General features: G+C 58.0%; 6 protein-coding genes across 13 annotated transcripts; 3 read left to right on the top strand and 3 right to left on the bottom strand.

The window, feature by feature from the left end:
• Window positions 1-298: 298 nt before the first annotated feature.
• LOC131128761 (bromodomain-containing protein 3-like) lies at window positions 299-5618 on the top strand. Of its 6 annotated transcripts, none has more exons than XM_058071943.1 (12): window positions 299-447; window positions 1385-1662; window positions 1795-1906; window positions 1993-2130; window positions 2196-2343; window positions 2427-2599; window positions 2674-3069; window positions 3139-3267; window positions 3342-3524; window positions 3633-3859; window positions 3927-4228; window positions 4776-5618. In XM_058071943.1, the coding sequence occupies exons 2-12, from the start codon at window positions 1571-1573 to the stop codon at window positions 4892-4894; spliced, it is 2019 nt and encodes a 672-aa protein (XP_057927926.1). In that variant the 5' UTR covers window positions 299-447; window positions 1385-1570; the 3' UTR covers window positions 4895-5618. The 6 variants fall into 6 exon arrangements, with proteins under 6 accessions (XP_057927926.1, XP_057927925.1, XP_057927924.1 ...); XM_058071942.1 differs by having other exon boundaries at window positions 3342-3548; XM_058071941.1 differs by having other exon boundaries at window positions 2677-3069; window positions 3342-3859.
• Window positions 5198-7014, bottom strand: LOC131128770 (putative uncharacterized protein BRD3OS). The gene is made up of 2 exons (XM_058071958.1): window positions 6489-7014; window positions 5198-6425 (listed from the first exon to the last, which is right to left on the bottom strand). The coding sequence occupies exon 2, from the start codon at window positions 6370-6372 to the stop codon at window positions 6070-6072; it is 303 nt and encodes a 100-aa protein (XP_057927941.1). The 5' UTR covers window positions 6373-6425; window positions 6489-7014; the 3' UTR covers window positions 5198-6069.
• gstt2 (glutathione S-transferase theta 2) lies at window positions 6241-8228 on the top strand. The gene is made up of 6 exons (XM_058071957.1): window positions 6241-6934; window positions 7007-7240; window positions 7392-7479; window positions 7547-7697; window positions 7762-7938; window positions 7999-8228. The coding sequence occupies exons 2-6, from the start codon at window positions 7117-7119 to the stop codon at window positions 8143-8145; spliced, it is 687 nt and encodes a 228-aa protein (XP_057927940.1). The 5' UTR covers window positions 6241-6934; window positions 7007-7116; the 3' UTR covers window positions 8146-8228.
• Window positions 8200-13864, bottom strand: chek2 (checkpoint kinase 2). 2 transcript variants are annotated; one of them, XM_058071945.1, is made up of 14 exons: window positions 12537-13864; window positions 10472-10856; window positions 10274-10398; window positions 10073-10205; window positions 9918-10008; window positions 9753-9849; window positions 9631-9684; window positions 9499-9563; window positions 9312-9408; window positions 8977-9227; window positions 8763-8878; window positions 8580-8665; window positions 8410-8466; window positions 8200-8337 (listed from the first exon to the last, which is right to left on the bottom strand). In XM_058071945.1, the coding sequence occupies exons 2-14, from the start codon at window positions 10848-10850 to the stop codon at window positions 8245-8247; spliced, it is 1644 nt and encodes a 547-aa protein (XP_057927928.1). In that variant the 5' UTR covers window positions 10851-10856; window positions 12537-13864; the 3' UTR covers window positions 8200-8244. The 2 variants fall into 2 exon arrangements, with proteins under 2 accessions (XP_057927928.1, XP_057927927.1); XM_058071944.1 differs by having other exon boundaries at window positions 8580-8878.
• On the top strand, window positions 12150-14786 carry entr1 (endosome associated trafficking regulator 1). Its single transcript, XM_058071954.1, has 9 exons — window positions 12150-12828; window positions 12923-13026; window positions 13087-13175; window positions 13773-13869; window positions 13946-14019; window positions 14077-14188; window positions 14273-14335; window positions 14446-14585; window positions 14667-14786. Exons 1-9 carry the CDS (start codon window positions 12783-12785, stop codon window positions 14755-14757), a joined length of 816 nt encoding a protein of 271 aa, XP_057927937.1. The 5' UTR covers window positions 12150-12782; the 3' UTR covers window positions 14758-14786.
• ccdc180 (coiled-coil domain containing 180) lies at window positions 13925-21226 on the bottom strand. 2 transcript variants are annotated; one of them, XM_058071931.1, is made up of 33 exons: window positions 21149-21184; window positions 20987-21056; window positions 20806-20915; window positions 20628-20747; window positions 20451-20561; window positions 20263-20358; window positions 20019-20182; window positions 19840-19959; window positions 19699-19778; window positions 19540-19628; window positions 19356-19475; window positions 19114-19287; window positions 18923-19038; window positions 18719-18845; window positions 18547-18657; window positions 18301-18488; window positions 18064-18233; window positions 17774-17954; window positions 17562-17708; window positions 17325-17469; window positions 17139-17255; window positions 16694-17076; window positions 16578-16627; window positions 16458-16518; window positions 16297-16362; window positions 16156-16222; window positions 15955-16090; window positions 15741-15901; window positions 15551-15676; window positions 15389-15482; window positions 15271-15322; window positions 15096-15213; window positions 13925-14968 (listed from the first exon to the last, which is right to left on the bottom strand). In XM_058071931.1, exons 3-33 carry the CDS (start codon window positions 20833-20835, stop codon window positions 14828-14830), a joined length of 3861 nt encoding a protein of 1286 aa, XP_057927914.1. In that variant the 5' UTR covers window positions 20836-20915; window positions 20987-21056; window positions 21149-21184; the 3' UTR covers window positions 13925-14827. The 2 variants fall into 2 exon arrangements, with proteins under 2 accessions (XP_057927914.1, XP_057927913.1); XM_058071930.1 differs by having other exon boundaries at window positions 20806-21056; window positions 21149-21226.
• Window positions 21227-21273: the final 47 nt, after the last annotated feature.

The raw sequence follows: 21273 nt of genomic DNA, 5'->3' as shown, positions 1-21273 counted from the left end.
GTAGAAAAATAAATACAAAAGTGATATTGGCACACTAGCACAGCAGTTGAAAATCACTGTGCTAACGGAAGCGTAATAGCTGCTCCAATGCTTGCTGGGAAATGAAGTCCGTGTGCCTGTCACCCTTAAAGGCTTCAACCAACCGCAGCAGCGTGTCGTTGACATCAACCAATCACCGGATCCCAAATTCACCTCGGCGTATCCACTGTGCGCCTCGTCCTCCAATAACAAATCTAAACGCTGTGAAACCTCTTAGCCAATGAAGTCGCCCTAGCTACGCAGCCAGCCAATCAGGTCACAACAACAGCCGTGACGCTTTTAGTCACTACGTCTGCGCGTAGGGCAGACAGCTGATAACTCATCTATTATGCTACTTCGCTAAATAAAAACCATCTTGTAAAGTGACCGGAGCCGGCCGTTGGACTCACCGGAGGACCGAAACCCAAAGTAAACAAGTCTCCGTGGGCCTTGGCGGTGGGGTTTGCGGGCAGTTTCGCTCAGCTTGTTGAGAAAGTGTCGCTGAGTGTGGAGGCTGCTGGCCGCTCGGCGCCTTCAGACAAAGCTCAGCTAACATGCTAACGGCCAATTAGCCAGCCCTGCGCTAAGCAGAAGCAAACATTTGATTTATTTCAGAATTAACTCAACCAGTGCGTCTTCCAGACGCGTGTAAATATTAACAAACGTCTGCGTACGGTTACACACGGGTATTACAGCCGCAAAGTGTACGTATAACATAGTAGCTTGTGGTTATGTAGCCTAGCTCGGTTAGCCAGCAAGCTAGCTCATATTTTGCATCGGCTTGCCCGCCATCTTTTTCCAGCAAGGTAAATAGCGAGCTTCGCTTGTCTGCAAACATCTCCACTCGGGCACCTTTAATCGTGGGAGAACGTTTTTGGTGACGTTTGGTGTTGGTAAAGATGTCGTATGTGCTTAAAAGGTGGGCGGTGTGCTTGTTGGCGGATTTAGCGGAGTTCGCCGTGACTGTTCGCAGTTAGCTTGCGCGTTAGCCGCAGCAGCATGCAACTGTTGATCAAACGCAACCTTCGGCACATCCGCACTCGGACGAAGCTTTGAGGTTGGTTTCCGCCACCGCTGCGGTTTTTGTCGGGGTCGACGGCGACTTTGTCTGTTTTGGCTTGTTGTGTGCTTCCGGTGTTTAAAGCGCCACTTAGTTGCGGACTTTATCGGCCCCCCCATGGACGCACGTCTCCTCATGTCAAAATTCTTGAGTCGTCACATTGTTCCACCATGTTGTGGGACGGAAACCTTTATGGAGAAAATCCAGGGTCCAGGCGGCACCGCCAGAGTGAATGATGACATGAATGAAGGTTGTTTCTAGGTTGGGTGAACATCTGATGAGCATGAACATCTGTCTGTCTTTCAGGTCGTACAATGGGAGTTGGTCTCCTGGAGGGAAACATCGAGCTGAAGAAGCGCCACAACTGACAGCTGGAGTCAACACACGCCTTCTTTCTTGCACACGCGCACCGACCGCCACAGAGGGACTTTTTTTACCTTGCGGTCAGACGCTGCATTCCCACGTCGCATTAGTGCGTCGTCGTTGCCCGCCATGTCGGATGCCCCTGAGGCTGTGCCCCCCAGCTCCCCTCCCCTCACCAACCCGCCACCCCCGGAGGTCACCAACCCCACCAAACCTGGCAGGTAATGACGGGCCGGCAGACTGGTGTGATTGCTTTATCGTCTCTGATGTTGACGCTGTAGCATCATGGCTGGGTGGAGCCGCCCACTGAAGTGTGTGTGTGTGTGTGTGTGTGTGTGTGTGTGTGTCTCCAGGAAGACCAATCAGCTGCAGTACATGCAGAATGTGGTGGTGAAGACTCTGTGGAAGCATCAGTTTGCATGGCCGTTCTACCAGCCCGTGGACGCCATCAAGCTGTGCCTGGCGGTAAGTGACACCTGGCGGGTGGGGGCCGGGGCGGAGGCGGCGGCGGCGGAGGCGGCGGCGGCGGACTAAGCTTGCTGTGCTCTTAGGACTACCATAAGGTCATCAAGAACCCCATGGACATGGGAACCATCAAGAAACGTCTGGAGAACAACTACTACTGGAGCGCCAGTGAGGCCATGCAGGACTTCAACACCATGTTCACCAACTGCTACATCTACAACAAGGTACCACCCACCCCATCCGGCACGTCCCACCGGGGCCGGCGTTGACGTGTGGATGTCATGCGCAGCCCACAGACGACATCGTGCTGATGGCTCAGGCTCTGGAGAAGATCTTCCTGCAGAAAGTCGCTCAGATGCCTCAGGAGGAAGTGGCTCTGCTCCCCCCCGCCCCCAAAGGCAAGAACAAGAACAAGCAGCCACCTGCTGCCACCACAGGTACTGCCCCCGTCTTACTGTAGTATCTGGCACCGGCGTCCATCGCTACGCTCGTCATTCGTGGCTGTCTATTTGCACGCCAGTGAGTCAGCAGGCGGAGTCTTCAGCATCGCCTCCCGCCTCCTACCCATCCCCCTCCCAGACGGCAGTCATTTCCACCACGCCCACAAATGTCCCGTCCACGCCTCCTGTGTCCGCGCCACCGCCGCCGCCACCGCCGCCAGCCATGATGCCCTCCGCGCAGCCCGTGGTCAAGGTAAGCGTGAGAACCCGCATGTCCGGCGGTCCCACCCCGCCCCCTTTCTATGGACGGTCTTGTGTCCCCAACAGAAGAAGGGGGTGAAGAGGAAAGCGGACACCACCACCCCCACCACGTCGGCCATCTCCGCGGGTCGCGCCGACTCCCCCACCGCACAGGACAGCAAACCGGCCAAGCTGGCCTCGTCCCGGCGTGAGGCCGCCGCGAGGCCGGCCAAAGTGCGGCGCGAGACGGTGGAGGAAGCGGCGGCCGGTGACATCGGCAGCGCCGGCATAGCGGCCGGGGGGAGGAAGGGCGGCAAACTGGGTGAGCAGATGAAACACTGCGACGCCATCCTGAAGGAGATGCTGTCCAAGAAGCACGCCGCCTACGCCTGGCCCTTCTACAAGCCCGTGGACGCCGAAGCTCTGGAGCTGCACGACTACCACGACATCATCAAACACCCCATGGACCTGAGCACCGTCAGGGTAACCAGCCCCTCCTCCCCCGTAGCCGCCCACCCCACACGCCAATCACACGCCGCTCTTTCTCTGCAGAAAAAGATGGATAAGGGCGAGTACAGCGACCCCCAGAGTTTCGCCACCGACGTTCGGTTAATGTTCTCCAACTGCTACAAGTACAACCCCCCCGACCACGAGGTGGTGGCCATGGCACGCAAGCTGCAGGTAGGCACCCCCCCCCCTTCCATCCCCCCCGTCCTCCTCTGCCCCTCGCTCAACGCAACATGCTCGCTCCGCAGGACGTCTTCGAAATGCGCTTCGCCAAGATCCCAGACGAAGGGCTGGAGGCGTCGGTCCCGTCCACGACGCCATTGGTTAGTAAAAGCACCGCCTCGTCCGACAGCAGCAACAACTCCTCCTCAGACGAGTCGTCAGACTCGGAGGAGGAGCGCGCCACGCGATTGGCTGAGCTACAGGAGCAGGTTGGTGCTGCCGGCCAATCACAGGTCAAGAACATTCTAGTTTCCTCTTCTTCAGCTAGCACGTTAGCATGTCAGCGGAGGGTTTGGCTAACGAGGTTTTCCCTTCAGCTGAAGGCCGTGCACGAGCAGCTGGCCGTCCTGTCGCAGGCGCCGGTCAGTAAGCCCAAGAAGAAGAAGGAGAAGAAGGACAAGGACAAGAAGAAGGACAAGGACAAAGGCGGCAAGGCCAAGGTTGAGGAAGACAAGAAGCCCAAGGCTGCCGCCCAACAACCCAAAGCGGCCAATCAGAAGAAAGCGCCGGCACGCAAAGCCAACAGCACGGTGACGGCCACCAGGTGAGTCCCCGAAACCGCACCCGCCTGAAAGAAAGCCCCTCACCCGCGACCCCCCTGCCGTCCGCAGGCAACCCAAGAAAGGCGGCAAGGCGGCGGGAGGCGGGTCCGCCAACGGCGACGACGGTGGCGAGGAGTCTTCCCTGCCCATGTCGTACGACGAGAAGCGCCAGCTGAGTCTGGACATCAACAGGCTCCCCGGGGAGAAGCTGGGCCGCGTGGTCCACATCATCCAGTCCAGGGAACCTTCGCTGAGGGATTCCAACCCCGACGAGATCGAGATTGACTTCGAAACCCTCAAACCATCCACGCTGCGAGAGCTGGAACGCTACGTCAAGTCCTGCCTGCAGAAGAAGCAGAGGAAGCTGATGCGTAAGTACCCCCCCCCCCCCCCCCCCCCCTAACACGGACCATCAGCTAGCTCGCAGGAAGGCAAGGAGCTACGTCGCTGCACGTGGGCGTAAGCTAGGTCACGGACATGATCTAGGTCGCAGACAGGGAGTGAGCTAGGTCACAGGAGGCATCTAGGCTGCAGGAGGGAGTGAGCTAGGTCACAGGAGGCATCTAGGCTGCAGGAGGGAGTGAGCTAGGTCACAGGAGGCATCTAGGCTGCAGGAGGGAGTGAGGTAGGTGGCGGGGAAGGGACCTGGGTCACGCGAAGGATCTAGACTGCAGCAGCGAGGGAGGATGAAGTCAGCTCAATCACAGGAGGGATCTAGGTTGCAGGAGAGAGGGATCTAGGTTGCAGGAGAGAGGGATCTAGGTTGCAGGAGAGAGGGATCTAGGTTGCAGGAGAGAGGGACCTAGGTTGCAGGAGAGAGGGATCTAGGCGGCAGGAGAGAGGGATCTAGGCGGCAGGAAAGGGAGCGAGGTAGGTCTGGAGAGGGAGTAAATCGGTTAACCTTCCTCCCCCCTGCAGAGAAGCAAGCTGGAGGCGGGGCCTCAGGAGGCGGGGCTAGTCGGTTGAGTGGCAGCTCCTCTTCGTCCTCTGATGACAGCTCCTCAACGGGAACCTCCTCTTCCTCAGACACAGACTGAACACACACACACACACACACACACATTCATGTCAACATGCATCATGACGCCACAGACACACATTGTGAAGTTGGTAGGCTCCACATGTGTAATAAATGTATAAATGTCCCCCCCACTGACTGTATGTACATACTGTATGCTCGGCCCTTTTCTAGCACCTAGTCTTGCTTTGCTGGGCTTTTCCTGGAGAAAGACCAGGAGGGCGGGAAGTCTTTCACCTTGACTCGCCTCCTCACTGAATTCTTTCTTCTCGGACGCCCGAGCCAGTCCCCCCCCCCACCCAATCCCCCCCCCTGACCTCTGACCACATTCCGGAAGCGTGTGATCTCAGATGGTTTGCAAATGTTCCACCTGCTTCCTGTACGGTGCATTCACAGACACTCGGGATGTCAGAGTGTTGGCCCGGGACAGTCAGATGCTTTTATCCAATGAAAACCTTCTGAGGTCACAAGGCCACACCCCTTTCAACCAAACACTACACTTCCTTTCTGGATGAATCACTTCCCGTTTGCCGCCCGCCTCCAGCATCCCAGTCGGCCCCCCCCCACCCCCTTTGAGTCGTCACGGCAACCGAGTGAAGATCATGGAAAGACTTTTAATGTTTTTAATTTCTACTTTTTCATAAGCGTATCTTTCTTCTAACGTGCTGATCTTTTTTTAAAACCACCTGTTACATCGTCCCCGCCCCCTGCGCTACGCCCCGCCCCCTCCACCCGGCAACGCCATCATCAGCTGCCTTGAAACTGGACTTACCTTGCGAGCGCCTCCTCGAGCACCGAGCCACGCCTCCGCTTCCGGTGGGGGCGGGCCTCGCGATCGAGCGGACGTTTTGATTGGAGTGATTGACAGCCGGCTATGCCACAGTAACCTTCCTGTTTGTTTTTAGTTGATGACGCTAATAGTTGATTTTTGTATTTTAATAAGAAAAAGGAAAAAAGTGATTTGATGTATTTGCATGCACTCCGGCCGTACGTTGTTTGTTGCGTATGTTTGAGCACTGTATAGTTGTGTATAGTAGCTTAGCACCGACGCCGCTGGATGGACGAACACCGCCGAGGGAGGACAAACCACAAGCGACTCATTTGGTGTCATTACTCATATGGATCCTTATTTTCTGACTTCCTTTTCTTTTCATAAATAAACACATGAAGTGAGCCGCCGACTGGAGCCTTTTATTACATGACGCTGCAGATCTTGGACCGGCCCACGTCCTCCAGGCTCCTCTTGTCTCGGACCAGAACCGCCTGGTTCCCGTAGCTGCTGTACCAGGCCGACTGGCTGCGGCTCAGGTACGAGGACGGGGGCGTGGCGGCCGCCCGCTGCTGCTGCTGCTGCCACACCAGCAGAGACGTGTCCCGGTACCGGACCCGGCAGAACGCTTCAGACAGGGCCTTCTCCGACAAGGGGGGCCGAGCGGCGGGACCGGGGGCGGCAGGGGGGGCGGCCCCCTCTACTGCGCCGCGACCCGAGTCGGCCATGTTGCGGCCTGCGACAGCCCGCGTGTCAGCATCGTGGAAGTGCCGAGTGGAACCTGTCCGGGGGAGGAGCACGTCAGTCGGGGTCCGGTTAGCTTGCTAGCAGCGCCTCGACTCACCTTCGCCGTCTGGTTCTTGTTCTGGCGAGACGATCGCTCGATGGGCTGCCCGCAGCGGCGGTTACCATGGTGACGCTACTCTACTCCAACCCTGCTAACAGCTAAGCTAACTGTCGGAGGAAGCGCTGATTTAGTTAAAAGTGAGCTAATCCAGCACAGCTCCCCCTCTTCCAGAAAAAGCAAAGCCACTAGCCGGATGTGACGCCGAGACCCCGCCTGGCTAGCGTCTAACGCCGTTTAATCGTCGACGTGAAACGTTAGCATGTTTGTTCCGTCTGCTTCGACGTTCGGGTAGGAACAATACAGGACGCCAAGGTTCCTTCTTCCACACCGCAGCTTGTCAATAAATTGACTTGTGGACAACTTCCAGCTTTCTCCCCGGACTTCTTTTGTTGCGACACACGCCTTCTTTCACTTCCACTCCTCCAAGACGAGTACATTAAACCGTATGTAGCCACATGCTAGCAGCCACAACCACACTCAACGCCGCTCAATACGGCTTAACGCTTTCCTTGCAGTGTCGCGGCGGCCTGCAGGGGGCGCACGACTACTGCAGCTGCACAGCGGAAGAAGAAGAAGAAGAAGAAGAAGTGACAGCTACCCAAACTAAACTTCGAATACGACCTCGATGGCGACCGGTCGTCCGGTGAAGGTTTATTTGGACCTCCTTTCTCAGCCTTGCCGGGCGGTCCACATCCTCCTCAACGCCGCCCAAATCCCCCACCAAGTCCACACCGTGGCGCTCAGGAGAGGTAAGAGTTCTAGCATCGGTTACATGTTTGGCTCCACGTGAACTTTGACCCCGACACGCCTGAACGCTAGTACACGCTAGTACACGCTAGTACACGCTGGTACACGCTAGTACACGCTAGTACACGCTAGTACACGCGTTGTGTTGTGCAGGAGAACAGCAGAGCGAGGACTTCACCAAGTTGAACCCCATGCAGAAGGTTCCCGTCTTGGAGGACGACAGCTTCGTGCTCACTGAGAGGTACGTGCACACGCACACACGCACGCACGTGCACGCACGCACGGCCCCTAAATCACGTGTGTTGCAGTGACGCCATCCTGAAGTACCTGTGCCGGAAGTACGCGGTGGCCGAGCACTGGTATCCACGGCAACCGGAGAGACGAGCGCGCGTGGACGAGTACGCGGCGTGGCATCACACCAACACGCGACCCCACGCCGCCAAAGTCTTCTTACTGGAGGTCCGTTGAGGGGCGTCAGGACCAAAGACCTGGTCTCTGAAGGCGGTCCCTGTGCGTTCCCCAGGTCCTGTTCCCGACCCGGTCTGGCTCGGCCGTGGACGAGGCGGCTTTGGCTCGTGCGCTGTCCCAGCTGGACCGGACGCTGGACAAACTGGAGTCCATGTTTCTGCGGCGACAGCCTTTCCTGTGCGGCGACGACGTCACGCTGGCCGACCTCCTCGCCGTCTGCGAGCTCATGCAGGTCAGATCCGCCCTTTGCTGAGCCCCGCCCCTTCCGGCCTGACCCAGCCTTCGCCCGCAGCCTCTAGGCGGCGGTAGAGACGTCCTGCTGGGACGTCCCCGGCTGCTGAGCTGGAGGACGCGGGTCCGGTCGGCGCTGGGCGACGCCTTCGATGACGCCCACGCGGTCCTGTACGCCGTCAGGGACCGCCGCAAGGCCAAGCTGTGACCCCGCCCGCAGAGGAACCGTTGCTATGACAACGAGAAGATGGTCAAACCCGGGAAAAAATAAAAAGTCTTTATTGGAGAAAAGGTCAGTGACGTGACATCATGGCTGGGGGGTGGGCGGGGCTTGTTTGGCGGCACGCTCGCCTTCATGGTCTTCCCATCGCCGCTTCCTCGATGAGGCTGGCTCCGCCCCCTGCATTGGTCACAGTGTTGGCTTGTTGAGGAAGTTAGCATGCGGGTGACGTGTGTGCGTGTGTGTGGTTACCGCGGCGATGGGGGCGGGATACATCAGCGCCTGCGCCTCCTCCAGCATGGCGGGGTCCTACACGCACACACACGCGCACGCGCACGCACACACACACACACACACACACACACGACACCAGGGCTCGTCATCTTGATGATGATGATGATGATGATGATGATGATGAGTACCTGCAGCCAGGTGTGCTGCAGCGCTTCCTGGATGCTCATCCTCTTGGTGGGGTCCACCACCAGCAGCTTCCTCACCATGTCCTTGGCTGCACGCACACACACACACACACACACACACGCCATTCCACCTTTGACCTTTGACCTTTCCACCCTTGACATGCAGCCTGATGCAGACGGGGTCACCTTGGTCGGACACGTGGGTCCACTTGGAGGGCACCATGGTGAACTCCCCTCTGATGATCTGGTCTGTGACGGACAGCTGGCCAAAGTTGTCGTGGAAGGGGGGGTACCCACCCAGACTGCCATGCACACACACACACACACGTGCACACGCACACACACACACGTGCACACTCAAGCAAGTGCGGCGGTCCGAAAGGGTCGTGTCCCAGCCTACCAGACGAAGAGCAGCACGCCGAGGCTCCAGGCGTCCACGGCCAGGCCGTATCCCGTGGTGGCGGCGTGCGTGAAGACTTCGGGCGCCAAGTAGGACGGCGTCCCGCACAGCGTCCTCATCAGGACCGCCTCCTCCAGGATCCTGGACTGGTTGAAGTCGGTCACCTTGATGAGGCACCGGTCCTCGGGGGAGGACAGGAGGATGTTCTCGGGTTTCAGGTCTCGGTGGATGATCCCGTTCCCGTGCAGGTACTGCACACGCACGCACACACGCACGCACACACGCACGCGGGTCAGCTGGGGCGGGGTGGTGGTTGCCGTGACGACAGGGCGCACCTGCACGGCCTGCAGCATCTGGTAGAAGTACAGCTTGGCCACCGACTCGCTCAGCTGCTGAACTTTGACCCGCTGGAACAGTTCCCCCCCCTCCATCCTGTCACATGACACAAGGGTGAGGACGGGCACGTGCACGCACGCGCACGCACACACACACACACACACACACACACACACACACACTGACAGCTCCAAGACGATGAAGAAGCTGTCGTGGGTCTGGTAGAAGTCTTGGGTCTTGATGAGGCAGGGCTGGGAACAGGAAGGGGCGGAGTCAGTGCGTGGCGGTGCGTGCCGTCGGCGATGAGGAGAAGCTCACGTGATCGATCCGTTGAAGGATTTCGATCTCGGTCTGAGCGTTCCGCGTGGCCGTCTGTGACGGGACAAAGGCGAGGTGAGGAGGAGGCGGAGCCTAGGCGCGTCCAATGAGAGAAGACGTACCCCTTCGGAGCGGAAGTTCCCCTTCTTGATGATCTTCACCGCAAACTTCTTGCAGGTGGACCTCTCGAAGGCCAGACGCACCTCGCCGCACACGCCCCTGAAACACACGCACGGCGTCAGGGCGCCGGCCGCCACAGGAAGCAGCGTCACGTGACCGGCGCTCACGTTCCGATCTGCCGGGTCAGCAGGTACTTGTCCCTCAGCGGGCCGGGTAGCGCGGCGTCCTCGTCCGACATCAGGTCGATGAAGACAAAGACTGCGGCCGCAGAGGAAGAACGCGTCACATGACCGCACCACCGACCGGCGGCGGCCATCTTTACCTTTGTTCCGCTGCTGCGACAACGCCAACACGGCGTTGTTGACCAGAGGAAGCTTCTTGTTGCGTCCGATCTTGATCCCGTCCACGAACGTGCCGTTGTTACTCAAATCCTGGATGAACGCCTCGCTGCCGTCCTGACGCACACGCACACGTGCATTGATACGCGCGCACGTGCGTGCCAAGGGGAAAGGGGGGCGGCTACCCTGTAGATCCTGAAGTGTCTCTTGCTGTAGATTCGGTATGGCAGGGATCCCCTGTGCTCGGGGTCGTCCAGGACGTAGTGACACTTGGAGTCGCGCCCGAACAAGTACTCGTCCTCCATACAATCTGCAACAAAACACGCTGAGCGCTAAATTCAATGCAAGCTAACGTTAGCCGCCGTGCCAAACCGCCAACTTGCCGTGAGCGCGAAAGCCGGCGTGCATGGGCAGCAGACGACCCCAAGGTTGGCACTCGGGCTCCTCAGGAACCGACGGCAACGTGACAGGAAGCGTGTCCACGCTGCTCAGGGTCCCTGAGCCGCTGGAGGACTGGCTGCCTGAAGACGGGCCGCTGGACGAACTGGAACCTGGCTGGGACCTGGACGGGGCCTGGGATGGGGACAAGGTGGACGGGGCCTGGGACGTGGACGGGGCCTGGGAGGGGGACAAGGTGGACGGGGCCTGGGAGGGGGACAAGGTGGACGGGGCCTGGGAGGGGGACAAGGTGGACGGGGCCTGGGAGGGGGCCTGGGAGGGGGCCTGGGGCTCACCCCCCTCATTGAGGATGTCTTCAGACATTGAAGTCTGAAAATGCAACATGTAACAAAGCACGATGACAAGGTGATCACTCCATAAATGTCAACATAATATGAATATTATTATGAGTGTTGGTTAGGATGGATTAGCATACATCTATACTGTACATGCTAGTAGTAGCTCAGTTAGTACTATTCTTATTGTAGTACATTTGCTACAAAGGACACTTTCAGCAGCGCACCAGTGGCATATGTTAGCATATTACCCTATGTTAGCATATTACCCTATGTTAGCATATTACCCTATGTTAGCAATAGTGCTAGCATGTGAGCCTATCAGCAATAGTGCTAACATGTTAGCAATAGTGCTAGTATGTGAGCCTATTAATAGTGCTAACATGTTAGCAATAGTGCTAGTATGTTAGCAATAGTGCTAGTATGTGAGCCTATTAATAGTGCTAACATGTTAGCAATAGTGCTAACATGTTAGCAATAGTGCTAGTATGTGAGCCTATTAATAGTGCTAACATGTTAGCAATAGTGCTAACATGTTAGCAATAGTGCTAGCAAGTGAGCCTAATAGCAATAGTGCTAGCATAAGTTAAGTGTTTTCATAGATATTATATACATATATATACATAAGATATTGTATAATAGTTAATATTGTCACAATCACCAATTCACTCAAATGAATGAGTTGTTATTCAGCCCAAAAGGGGGGCGTATACACCTGTAGACCAGTATACACCTGTAGACCAGTATACACCTCTAGGCCAGTATACACCTCTAGGCCAGTATACACCTGTAGACCAGTATACACCTGTAGACCAGTATACACCTCTAGGCCAGTATACACCTCTAGGCCAGTATACACCTGTAGACCAGTATACACCTGTAGACCAGTATACACCTGTAGACCAGTATACACCTCTAGGCCAGTATACACCTGTAGGCCAGTATACACCTGTAGACTAGTATACACCTGTAGGCCAGTATACACCTGTAGACCAGTATACACCTGTAGACCAGTATACACCTCTAGGCCAGTATACACCTCTAGGCCAGTATACACCTGTAGACCAGTATACACCTGTAGACCAGTATACACCTGTAGACCAGTATACACCTCTAGGCCAGTATACACCTGTAGGCCAGTATACACCTGTAGGCCAGTATACACCTGTAGACTAGTATACACCTCTAGGCCAGTATACACCTGTAGACCAGTATACACCTGTAGACTAGTATACACCTGTAGGCCAGTATACACCTGTAGACCAGTATACACCTGTAGACTAGTATACACCTCTAGGCCAGTATACACCTGTAGAAACTAAACCCGTACGGGGTCCCCCCTCCCATTTCCCAGGTACTCCGGTATTTCCCTTCTCCCCACTTTTACTAGTCTCCCTATTTTAACTTTCAAGGGGGGCGTGACAACAAGCCGGCGGTACTTCCGCTCCATCACGTAGCTTTCAAAATAAAAGTCCACCACGTTTGCACCGCTTCGGAACCGGGACTTGAGGCCACCCGAGACCAGAAGTTCCGGTGTCCATCACGACCAGAGGTTCCGGTGTCTATCACGACCAGAAGTTCCGGTGTCTATCACGACCAGAACCAAGCGTTTGACGGCCGGCCGAGAGGAGCCGAGAGGAGCCGAGCAGGCCAACTTGGCGCCAAAGAGCCGAGTGGACCCGAGGAAGGACAAAATCATTGCTAGTTTTTTTACCTTTGGACCGGAGCGGTGTCTCTCCTCTTCCGGGTCTGTACCAAGACCGTCGAGCCGAACCACTTGGAGCAGACGGCCACGTGATCCAAGTTTGAGCGCGAGCTGACAGGAAGTGTACAGGAAGTGAAGGTCTTGTGTTCCTGTTTTGTCGCGTGATCTCGCGGACCAATAAGACGGTGAAAACCCTGTCACGTCTGCCTTCTATTGTTTTCGGGTTCGATCGCCCTGCAGCTCGCCCATGACGTCATGTCCACCCACGGGACCCGCGAAAAAACCTTACTCACCACCGAAGGTTGGTTGTGCTCGCGCGTGTGTGCGCGTGTGCGTGTCATGATCACGTCCAAGTTGTGGTTCGTGATGGACCCTCTTGGCCCATTCCTCCTCAGATGAAGAGGAGCTCAACCCATTCTCCTTCAGAGAGTTCCTCCGCTCCAAGAAACACGACCCGGAGGCGGACCCGGACCCGGACCAGCAGCAACCAGCATGGAAGGTGAGTAGTTTGTTTCAAGGAGTGACGTCATCCATGTGTTTATGCTGGCTGTCCAATCAGGTGGAGAAAATGGAGGGTGGGTGGAGCCTTCAGTCAGGTGGAGATGGCTCCTCCCACAGCGCGGAGGATGAGGAAGAGGAGTCATCCATGTGAGTGCTGCTAGCATAAAGTGTATGAGTGCTGCTAGCATAAAGTGTATGAGTGCTGCTAGCATAAAGTGTATGAGTGCTGCTAGCATAAAGTGTATGAGTGCTGCTAGCATAAAGTGTATGAGTGCTGCTAGCGTAAAGTGCTAGTGTATAGTGTATGAGTGCTGTTAGTGTCAAGTGTATGAGTGCTGCTAGCATAAAGTGTATGATTGGTGCTAGCGTAAAGTGTTTGAGTGCTGCTAGTATCAAGTGTTTGAGTGCTGCTAGCATAAAGTGTATGAGTGCTGCTAGCGTAAAGTGCTAGTGTATAGTGTATGAGTGCTGTTAGTGTCAAGTGTATGAGTGCTGCTAGCATAAAGTGTATGATTGGTGCTAGCGTAAAGTGTTTGAGTGCTGCTAGTATCAAGTGTTTGAGTGCTGCTAGCATAAAGTGTATGAGTGCTGCTAGTGTAAAGTGTATGAGTGCTGCTAGTATCAAGTGTATGAGTGCTGCTAGCGTAAAGTGTATGAGTGCTGCTAGTATCTGGTGTATGAGTGCTGCTAGTATCAAGTGTTGCCATGCTGTGTTGTGCCAATGATTGATGGACGGATCACCAGCTTGTTCTCCAAGCGAGGAGGCGGAGCCAACTATGAGGGTGATGATGAAATGTCCATGTTGCAACCAAACACCTCCAGCAGGGAGCGCGTGGAACAGGTGACCGGCCCCGCCCCTCACCTATTGCCCCCCCCCCCCCCAAGGTACCCTTCCATGTGACCTTTGATGTGTGCAGCTGCAGCAAGAGAACCGCTGGCTGAGGAGAACCATCACGGACCTTCAGAGAAGATCAGAAGCCAACGAGCATAGGTATGACGCAGCCAATTGGGCTGTAGCTCCTCCCATTACCCAGCATGCTTTGCACAGGGTGGAGGCCCTGGAGGCGGAGCTACGGCAGCGGCGCTGTCAGGAGCAGCAGGAGGTCCGAGACATGGAGAACATGGTCCTCTCTGTGGAGCGGAACCTGGAGCTGATGACGGTGCGTCTTGGATCACGTCCACCGGGGGGGCGCCAGGTTACCGTGTTGACTCGTTGTCATGGTAACCCACCTTCTCTTTGGCAGACAAGAGCCCTGAGAGCTGAGGGCGGTGCCTCCAAGATGAGGGCGGAGCTCCGCCTGCTGCAGGTCTCTCTTGCACACGCACACGCCTCACATCGTGCACGTGCACGTGGTCATGCTCACGTGCGTCATGTGTGCGTCATGTGTGCGTCATGTGTGCGTCATGTGTGCGTCAGGCTGAGGTTGACCGTCTACGCTCAGAAAACGCCAGCCTGACGTCGGGCCAGTCTGACATCGTCATGGCGATGAGGCACAACGCCCACGTGGCGTCTGACTACCTGGACAAGACGGCAAGCCACGCCCACTCCTCCATCCGGTCAGTGAGGTTTATCGATGATGTTTGCGTCATGAAACATAACACGTTTGGGGTCACGTGACCGACGGCGTGTTTATTCAGTCGGCTGCTGGAGGGGGCGGAGTCTCTGCATCTGGTCTCCCAGCTGCTGCGCTCCATCGACAGCGTGTCCGAGGTGACGTCGGAATCGTGAAGCCGGATGAAATAAAAGGCGTCGTGGAATCTGATGGCGCCGTGTGGTGATTGGCCGCCAGCCCATGAAATCACGTGCTGTGCGTGCGTGCGTGTGCGCGCGCGTGCGTCTGCTGCTTCCAGTGCGTCTTCCAGCTCTGGAGCTCGTTGACACGCCTCCGCTTGTCTGCCTCGCATTGTGACAGCACCGACGCCGACGCCTGCTGGAAACGCTGACACGCACACACATGCCATCATACACACGCACGATCATACACACGCCATCATACACACGCCATCATACACACGCCATCATACACACGCCATCATACACACCATTGTGCGTGCGCGTGCACGTACCTTGACAGCGGCGTCTCTGCAGTGCACGACGGCCACGTGTCCCAGGGTGCACCTGCTGGTGGCGATGGTCGCCGTGGTTGGCGAGTCAGCTGACAGGTGAGGAATGCCCGCCCACATCCTGTCACACAAACACGCGGTGGGAAGCGTCTCCGTGGAGCCGCCATGCCGGACTTACCTGCAGGGCTGTCCCGTCTCCACGGTGACCGGTCTGTCCTCCCAGGTCACTTCTGCCGGCACGCAGACACTGTTACCACGGCGACCGCCACAGGGGAAGAGGGCGGCGTGAGGAGTACCTGCGAGAGGAAGCTGGTCCATTTGAAGGAGGAGGTTCTCCGTCAGCGTCGCCAGCGATGTCACAAACTCCTCCCCTTTGCGTCTCGCACGCTCCTGCACAAACAAGGCGGTGAGCCGCCGGCCGGTCCACGGTCGCCGCGGTAACGCCGGCGTCCGGATACCTGCAGTTCCTGATGCGAGGCAAGGATGGCGTCGCGCAGACGCCGCTGTCGCTCCTCCTCGCCGCGGCTCAGCTTGTCCAGCTCGCTGTTGGAGAGCAGCAGGCGCAGACGAGCCACGTTGGCCCTCTGACGCCGAGACCTCAGTCGGCACGGCAACCACCGCATCGCTCGCACGAGCGTACAAGCGTACCTTCTCCTTCTCGCTGGCCGCCGCCGTCTTCTCAAACTTCTGCGTCACCAGGTCCGCCTCCTCCCTCAGCCCCGCCCCCATGCGTCGCTCGTGGTGACGGATCAGCTTGTCGGGGAGCGAGCGCACGGTGTCGGCCAACACGTGCTGCTGGCGCTCCAGCGCTGACACACACGGCAACCAGGACGTGATCCCACGCGACAGGAAGTGCTCTTACCTTCTCTGCTGGCGCTCAGCAGCGTCTTGGCGTGCTCGTGATATCCCAGCAGCCTCTGCTGGATGCCGTCCACCCACTGGTCCAGGGCCCCGGGAAGAAGATGGAAGCCCCCGCAGCGCTGACTCTGGTAGAAGTCCTGGCGTACGACACCGCGCTCGGTCACCCCGGCCACCGCCACGCTACCACCTGACTTCCTGTTACCTTGGCAACCAGCAGCAGGGTGTGGTGAGTCCTCCTCAGCATGCCGTTCACCGTGGAGATGTAGCAGCTACACACACACACACACACACACAGCTGAGCAGCCAGGACATCAGATCCCATCCGGTTTCTGTCTGGACTCACTCTGGATTCTGGTCCGCTTCTGGTTTGGAACCAAAGATCTGGAACCTTTTGTCAGTCCTGAGGGACCTGCACACACACACACACACACTCTGCCAACACGCACGCGTGCATGCACGTGTGCACGCACGTGTGCACGCACGTGTGCACGCACGTGTGTGTACCTGGTGGCCGCAGCAGACTCGCTCCGGCGGGAGGATGGCTGGCGATGGGCGGGGCTTCGACCTGCACACACAAGCCACAGCCGTCACCTTTGACCTTCCGCATTCAGGGTCCTGACTCACCTGTGAAGGTCGTGGGGCCGGTGGCGGCGGGGTCGTGACCCCCGGAGAACCTGAGGGACACGTAGACGGGTGTGAGAGAACGGCACAGCTGTCAATCATGTCTTTCCCGCACACACCTGTTCAGAGCCTTGACCACGCCCACTATGGGGTCTTCCAGAATGTTCCCCCCCGACCTGCAGGGCTGCAGCAGAGCAGGGGGCGGGGCCGACCACACCTGCTTCCTGGATTTGGCCGTGGCGGGCACGGGAACCATCTCCTCGTCCAGGTAGTGACTCCGCCTCCTGAGGGCGTCGCTGATGAACGACAGCAGGACACACGCCTGCTCGGCACACACCTGCACGTGCACACGCACACGCACGCACACACACACACACACACACACAGTAGCTGAGGAGGACCAGCATGCTAACGAGCAGCTAACCTCCTCTCCCGCCAGAATCTCCCCCAGCTCCTCCAGACGAGCGCTGATGGTCGCCTCCTGGTGGTTGCTGCTGGCCGCCTGGAAAGTCACATGACTCACACCAAGGTCACAGGAGGTCAGGTGACTGGAACAGATCCTACCTCGGCCCTGACCTCCACTTGGGTGCTGCTCAGAATCCTTTGGACCTTCTCCATGAACTTCACCTCAGCCTGCAGGAGCCACAGCTTCTCCTCAAAACGCCCCGACACCGCCTTCACCTGCGGCGCCAGCAAAGCATGCTAACATCGCTGGGCTAACGTGCGTTAGGGGTGGCGTCGGGGTCCCACCTGCTGTAAGCTCTTGGACCCCAGGTTTTGAAGGTCCATGTAGATGTTCTCCTCCGCCAGGCTGATTCGTTTACTTTCTTCTCTCAGACGTCGCTGGAATATTTTCACTTCATGGCGAGTGAAGTCGCCTCCCTCGCTGAACAACCTGAGCAACACGTGACCGCAGCGTCACCGTGACGACGCCGTGTGGCGACGACGCCGTGTGGTGACGACGCCGTGTGGCGACGAGCGCGTTACCTGAAGGAGTGGAGGAGGGAGGCGGTCCGGCGTCGGAGATCCTCCATCCGGAGCTGAAGCACGTGTCTGAAGGCGGCGTGGGAGCGCTGGGTGTCTTTGATGTGCTCATCCAGACAGTCCTGCAGGGTGGAGCTAAGGGCCTCCAGGCTGACACACGCGTGACGTGAGACACGCATGTGAGACACGCATGCTGGACTTACCGTCCTCCTTACCGTCTGCTGCCGTCTGTTTTGAGGACGCTGTCGTCCATCTTGGACAGCGTGGCGGTGAGCTGCTGGTTCTTCTTGCTGACGGACGCCTGCAGCTGGCGTAGCGCCGCCCTGCAGGAAGTCAGCACGTCTGACACTTCCTGGCAGTGAGTTTCCACACATTGCTTGTGTTTCTGCAGCTCGCCTACGTGCACACGCACGCACGCACGCACACACACACACACACACACACACACACACACACACACACGTTGGCGTGAGCATGACTGCGTGCGTGCGTGCGTGCGTGTTACCGAGGCGGGGCACGTAGATGCACGCCCTGACATGTTGGGGGTCGAGCTGCTGCATTTGAAGGTCGTGATACGCCTGCACCGCCTCCTTCCTCTCCATCACCGTGGCAACCACAGAGGTCAGGACGTCATGGTAACGATGCTCCAGGTGCTCGAAAAACAACGTGCGCGCCCTGCACATGCACACGGGATCACGTTGGAGGGCGAGCGACCGTTAGCTTACCTCAGCTGAGCGCTAACCTGCCGAGCGAGTGCGTGAGCGTCTCCACAGGAAACACGCTCAGGTGCGTTTCCTGTTGCTTGCTCATGTTGCCGGGCAGGTCACTGGCGGGGCACCTGAAGGCGGGGGCGGAGTAGGACACGCCCCTTGACGATGTGAACGCCAGATTGCTGCTGAGGTCGTAGAGGTCGAGCAGGGACGTCTGCGCCTGCACACTTTAACAGTCACGTCTGTCTTTGTATCGACCAATAAGAAGCTGAGCTCACCTCCGCCAGCCAATCACAAGGCTTCTCAGGCTCGGCGCCGTCCTCAGCGCCGTCCTCAGCGCCGCTGATGATGTCAGCGACTGGCGGGAGTTTCTGGAGGTCTTGTGGGTTCTAGAGGACGAGAGTGGCATCTCAGGCCACGTGTGTGTGTGTGTGTGGTTGCCATGGTTACCAGGGTGAAGGCGTCACTGAGGTGGTAGAAGGTGCTGAGGTGTTTGCTGTAGCTGTCCAGCTCGTCCACAAAGTCATGCGGGAGGCGGTCCAACACGCGGCACTGATTGGAGACGCACTCGCCACAGCTGCACACGCACACAGGAAGTGACACCTCCACACCTTCACAGTAAAAGCCTGAGAGTTTGGGTGACGGGTGGCACACCTGACCCTGAGGTTCTGCAGGTAGTGGACGGTTTGCTCCATGGACGTCTTCAGGGCCGCTTCGCTGCTCTCCTGGCGGAGTCCGGCCAGCATCTCGTCCAGGAACACCTTCTTCCTCTGAAGCGTCACGGGGGACACTCGCTCAATAACCCCGCCCACGTGGCCCGGCCCGGCACGGCGCAGCGCTCTCACCTGGACGTGTTTCTCCTGAGCACACCTCAGCTCTTCCAGGCGGCGCTGAACTTCCTCTTCCAGGCTGAGCAGGTTGCCGCTGTGCTCCTCCCACAGCAACGCCAGCGCACGCATCACCAGGAAGGCACGCCTGCTGAGCCTGGCGGACGCCGCCCACAGCCCGTCTGCACACATCTGCGCACACAGCAGCTGCGTCTTCAACATGCGGCGCCAACGTGTGACACGTACAGGCGGAGACTGACATCAATGGCCGCCAGCTGGCCTTCATCCTGCCGCTGGTATTGGCCAATCAGAGAGAGGAGCTCCGACTTGACCATTTCATTCACTTCCTTCTCGGGCAGCTCCAGCGACAAGAGCGCTTCCTGCAGGACGCGGAGCCAGCGGTGGGTTACCACGGCGACATGAAGACGCCCACCGTGCGGTTACCTTGGCGACCTGCGCCTGAGCCAGGCGCTCCTGCCACGTGAGCTCGTAACAACAACGCAACTGATGCAGGAAGTCCGAGTGAAGGCTGTCTGGACACCAGAAGACCGACACGCGTCAATCACCCGTCCCACACGCGGCCCCGGGACGGAGCCTGCTTACCGATGTGTTGATTGACGGCCGTCAGCTTCTCCGACCAATCGGAGACGAGGGCCGTGGAGAAGGAGGGCGGGACCAGGGAGCTGCAACAGATGCGAACGTCAGGTGACACGCGGCGACAGATGCACGTCACGCGTCTCGCACCTGATCTCCGCGATGATGTCGCTGCGTCGCTGGGACAGGCGGCGCACGCTCTGAGACACTTCCTGCGAGGTCATCTGATCCGCCAGCAGCCGCCAGACGTCTCCGCTCGTCAGCCCCGCCCTGCAACACGCCGCACGGTCGGCACTCGCTCTCTCCGGGCCGGACGCTTCCACACCCACCTGAACTCCTGCACCACCTGCTGGGCTCGGCTCCGCCTCCAGCGGCTTAAAGACTCCTCCCACTGCAGATGGAGGAGCGCTTCCTGCTGGAGCGTGGCCTCCTGCAGGAGCAGCAGGACGCGCGCCGCGCTGCGCCGGTTGGCCAGCAGGGTCTGATTGAGCATCTGACGCACATGCGGGTGAGGAGGAGGAGGAGGAGGAGGAGGAGGAGGAGGAGGAGGAGGAGGAAGGGGGGGCGTGTTACCGTGGCCTCGCTGTGGATCTGTCTGTGCATGTCAGCACACGGCAGGAAGTTGATCTTCCCCAGCAGATGGCAGTACTTCCTGAGCACAGGTCTCATCTACACACACACACACACACACACACACACACACACACTAAGTGTGGTCACCATGGCAACCTGAGCAACCTGAGCAACCTGAGCAACGTCACCTTGATGACTCGCTGTCTTTCGCACTCGCCGACTTGGACCTGAAAGTCCACCAGGCTCTTCTTCTTCTGCTTCATCTGCTCCTCAACCTCAGTCCACACGCTCAGCACCTCCTGCACGAGCACACGCACGCACACACGTGACACGCGCACGCACACACGTGCGTCGGTGGCGCCTACCTGCAGGCTGCGTTGCTCCACGTGTTGCATGTTGTCTTGCAGCGCGTCCACAGACATGTTGATGCGCTGCAGAGTGGACAACAGCTGGACGCTGTGCGTCCTCACCTGCGTCTCGCACACCTGCACACACCCCGTGTGGTAAGGCGTGCGTGTGCACGTGCGCGCGCGTGCGTGTTACCTGAGCCAGCTGCGTGAGTTGGGCGTCCATTTGCCGCACGGCTTCCTGGTGTTGCTTCTTCTTGTGTTGGTGGACACGCTGCAGGATGTCACAGGCCACGTGACTGCCGTCTGCGGCAAACAGCACACTGATTGGTCCAAAGTGTCGCCCGTGACGTCATCGCTCGGCGATACCGACCCACAGTGTCAGGAAGTCTTGTGACGTCATCAACTTCTTCATCGCCATCAGCATCCTCTGGCTGCTTCCACGTGCTGGAAAACAACAACAACAACTGCGTGTGTGTGTGTGTGTGTGTGTGTGTGTGCACGTATGTGTGTGTGCGTGTGTTAGCCCTAACCCTAACCTGCTGGTGGCGCTGCCCGGCGTGTTGGTGGCAGACACGCACATCATGGCTGTGTGACGGCGCGCGGCTAACAAACTCTTAGACAGTCGCACCTTCAAACAGAGAAAAGAGATCAGGATTCCAGC

The sequence above is a fragment of the Doryrhamphus excisus genome, chromosome 4, assembly GCF_030265055.1.
Source record: "Doryrhamphus excisus isolate RoL2022-K1 chromosome 4, RoL_Dexc_1.0, whole genome shotgun sequence".
Classification (NCBI taxonomy): Eukaryota; Metazoa; Chordata; class Actinopteri; order Syngnathiformes; family Syngnathidae; genus Doryrhamphus; species Doryrhamphus excisus.
The sequence above is the reverse complement of the archived record's forward strand: the minus strand, read 5'-3'. Positions and strand labels throughout refer to the sequence as shown.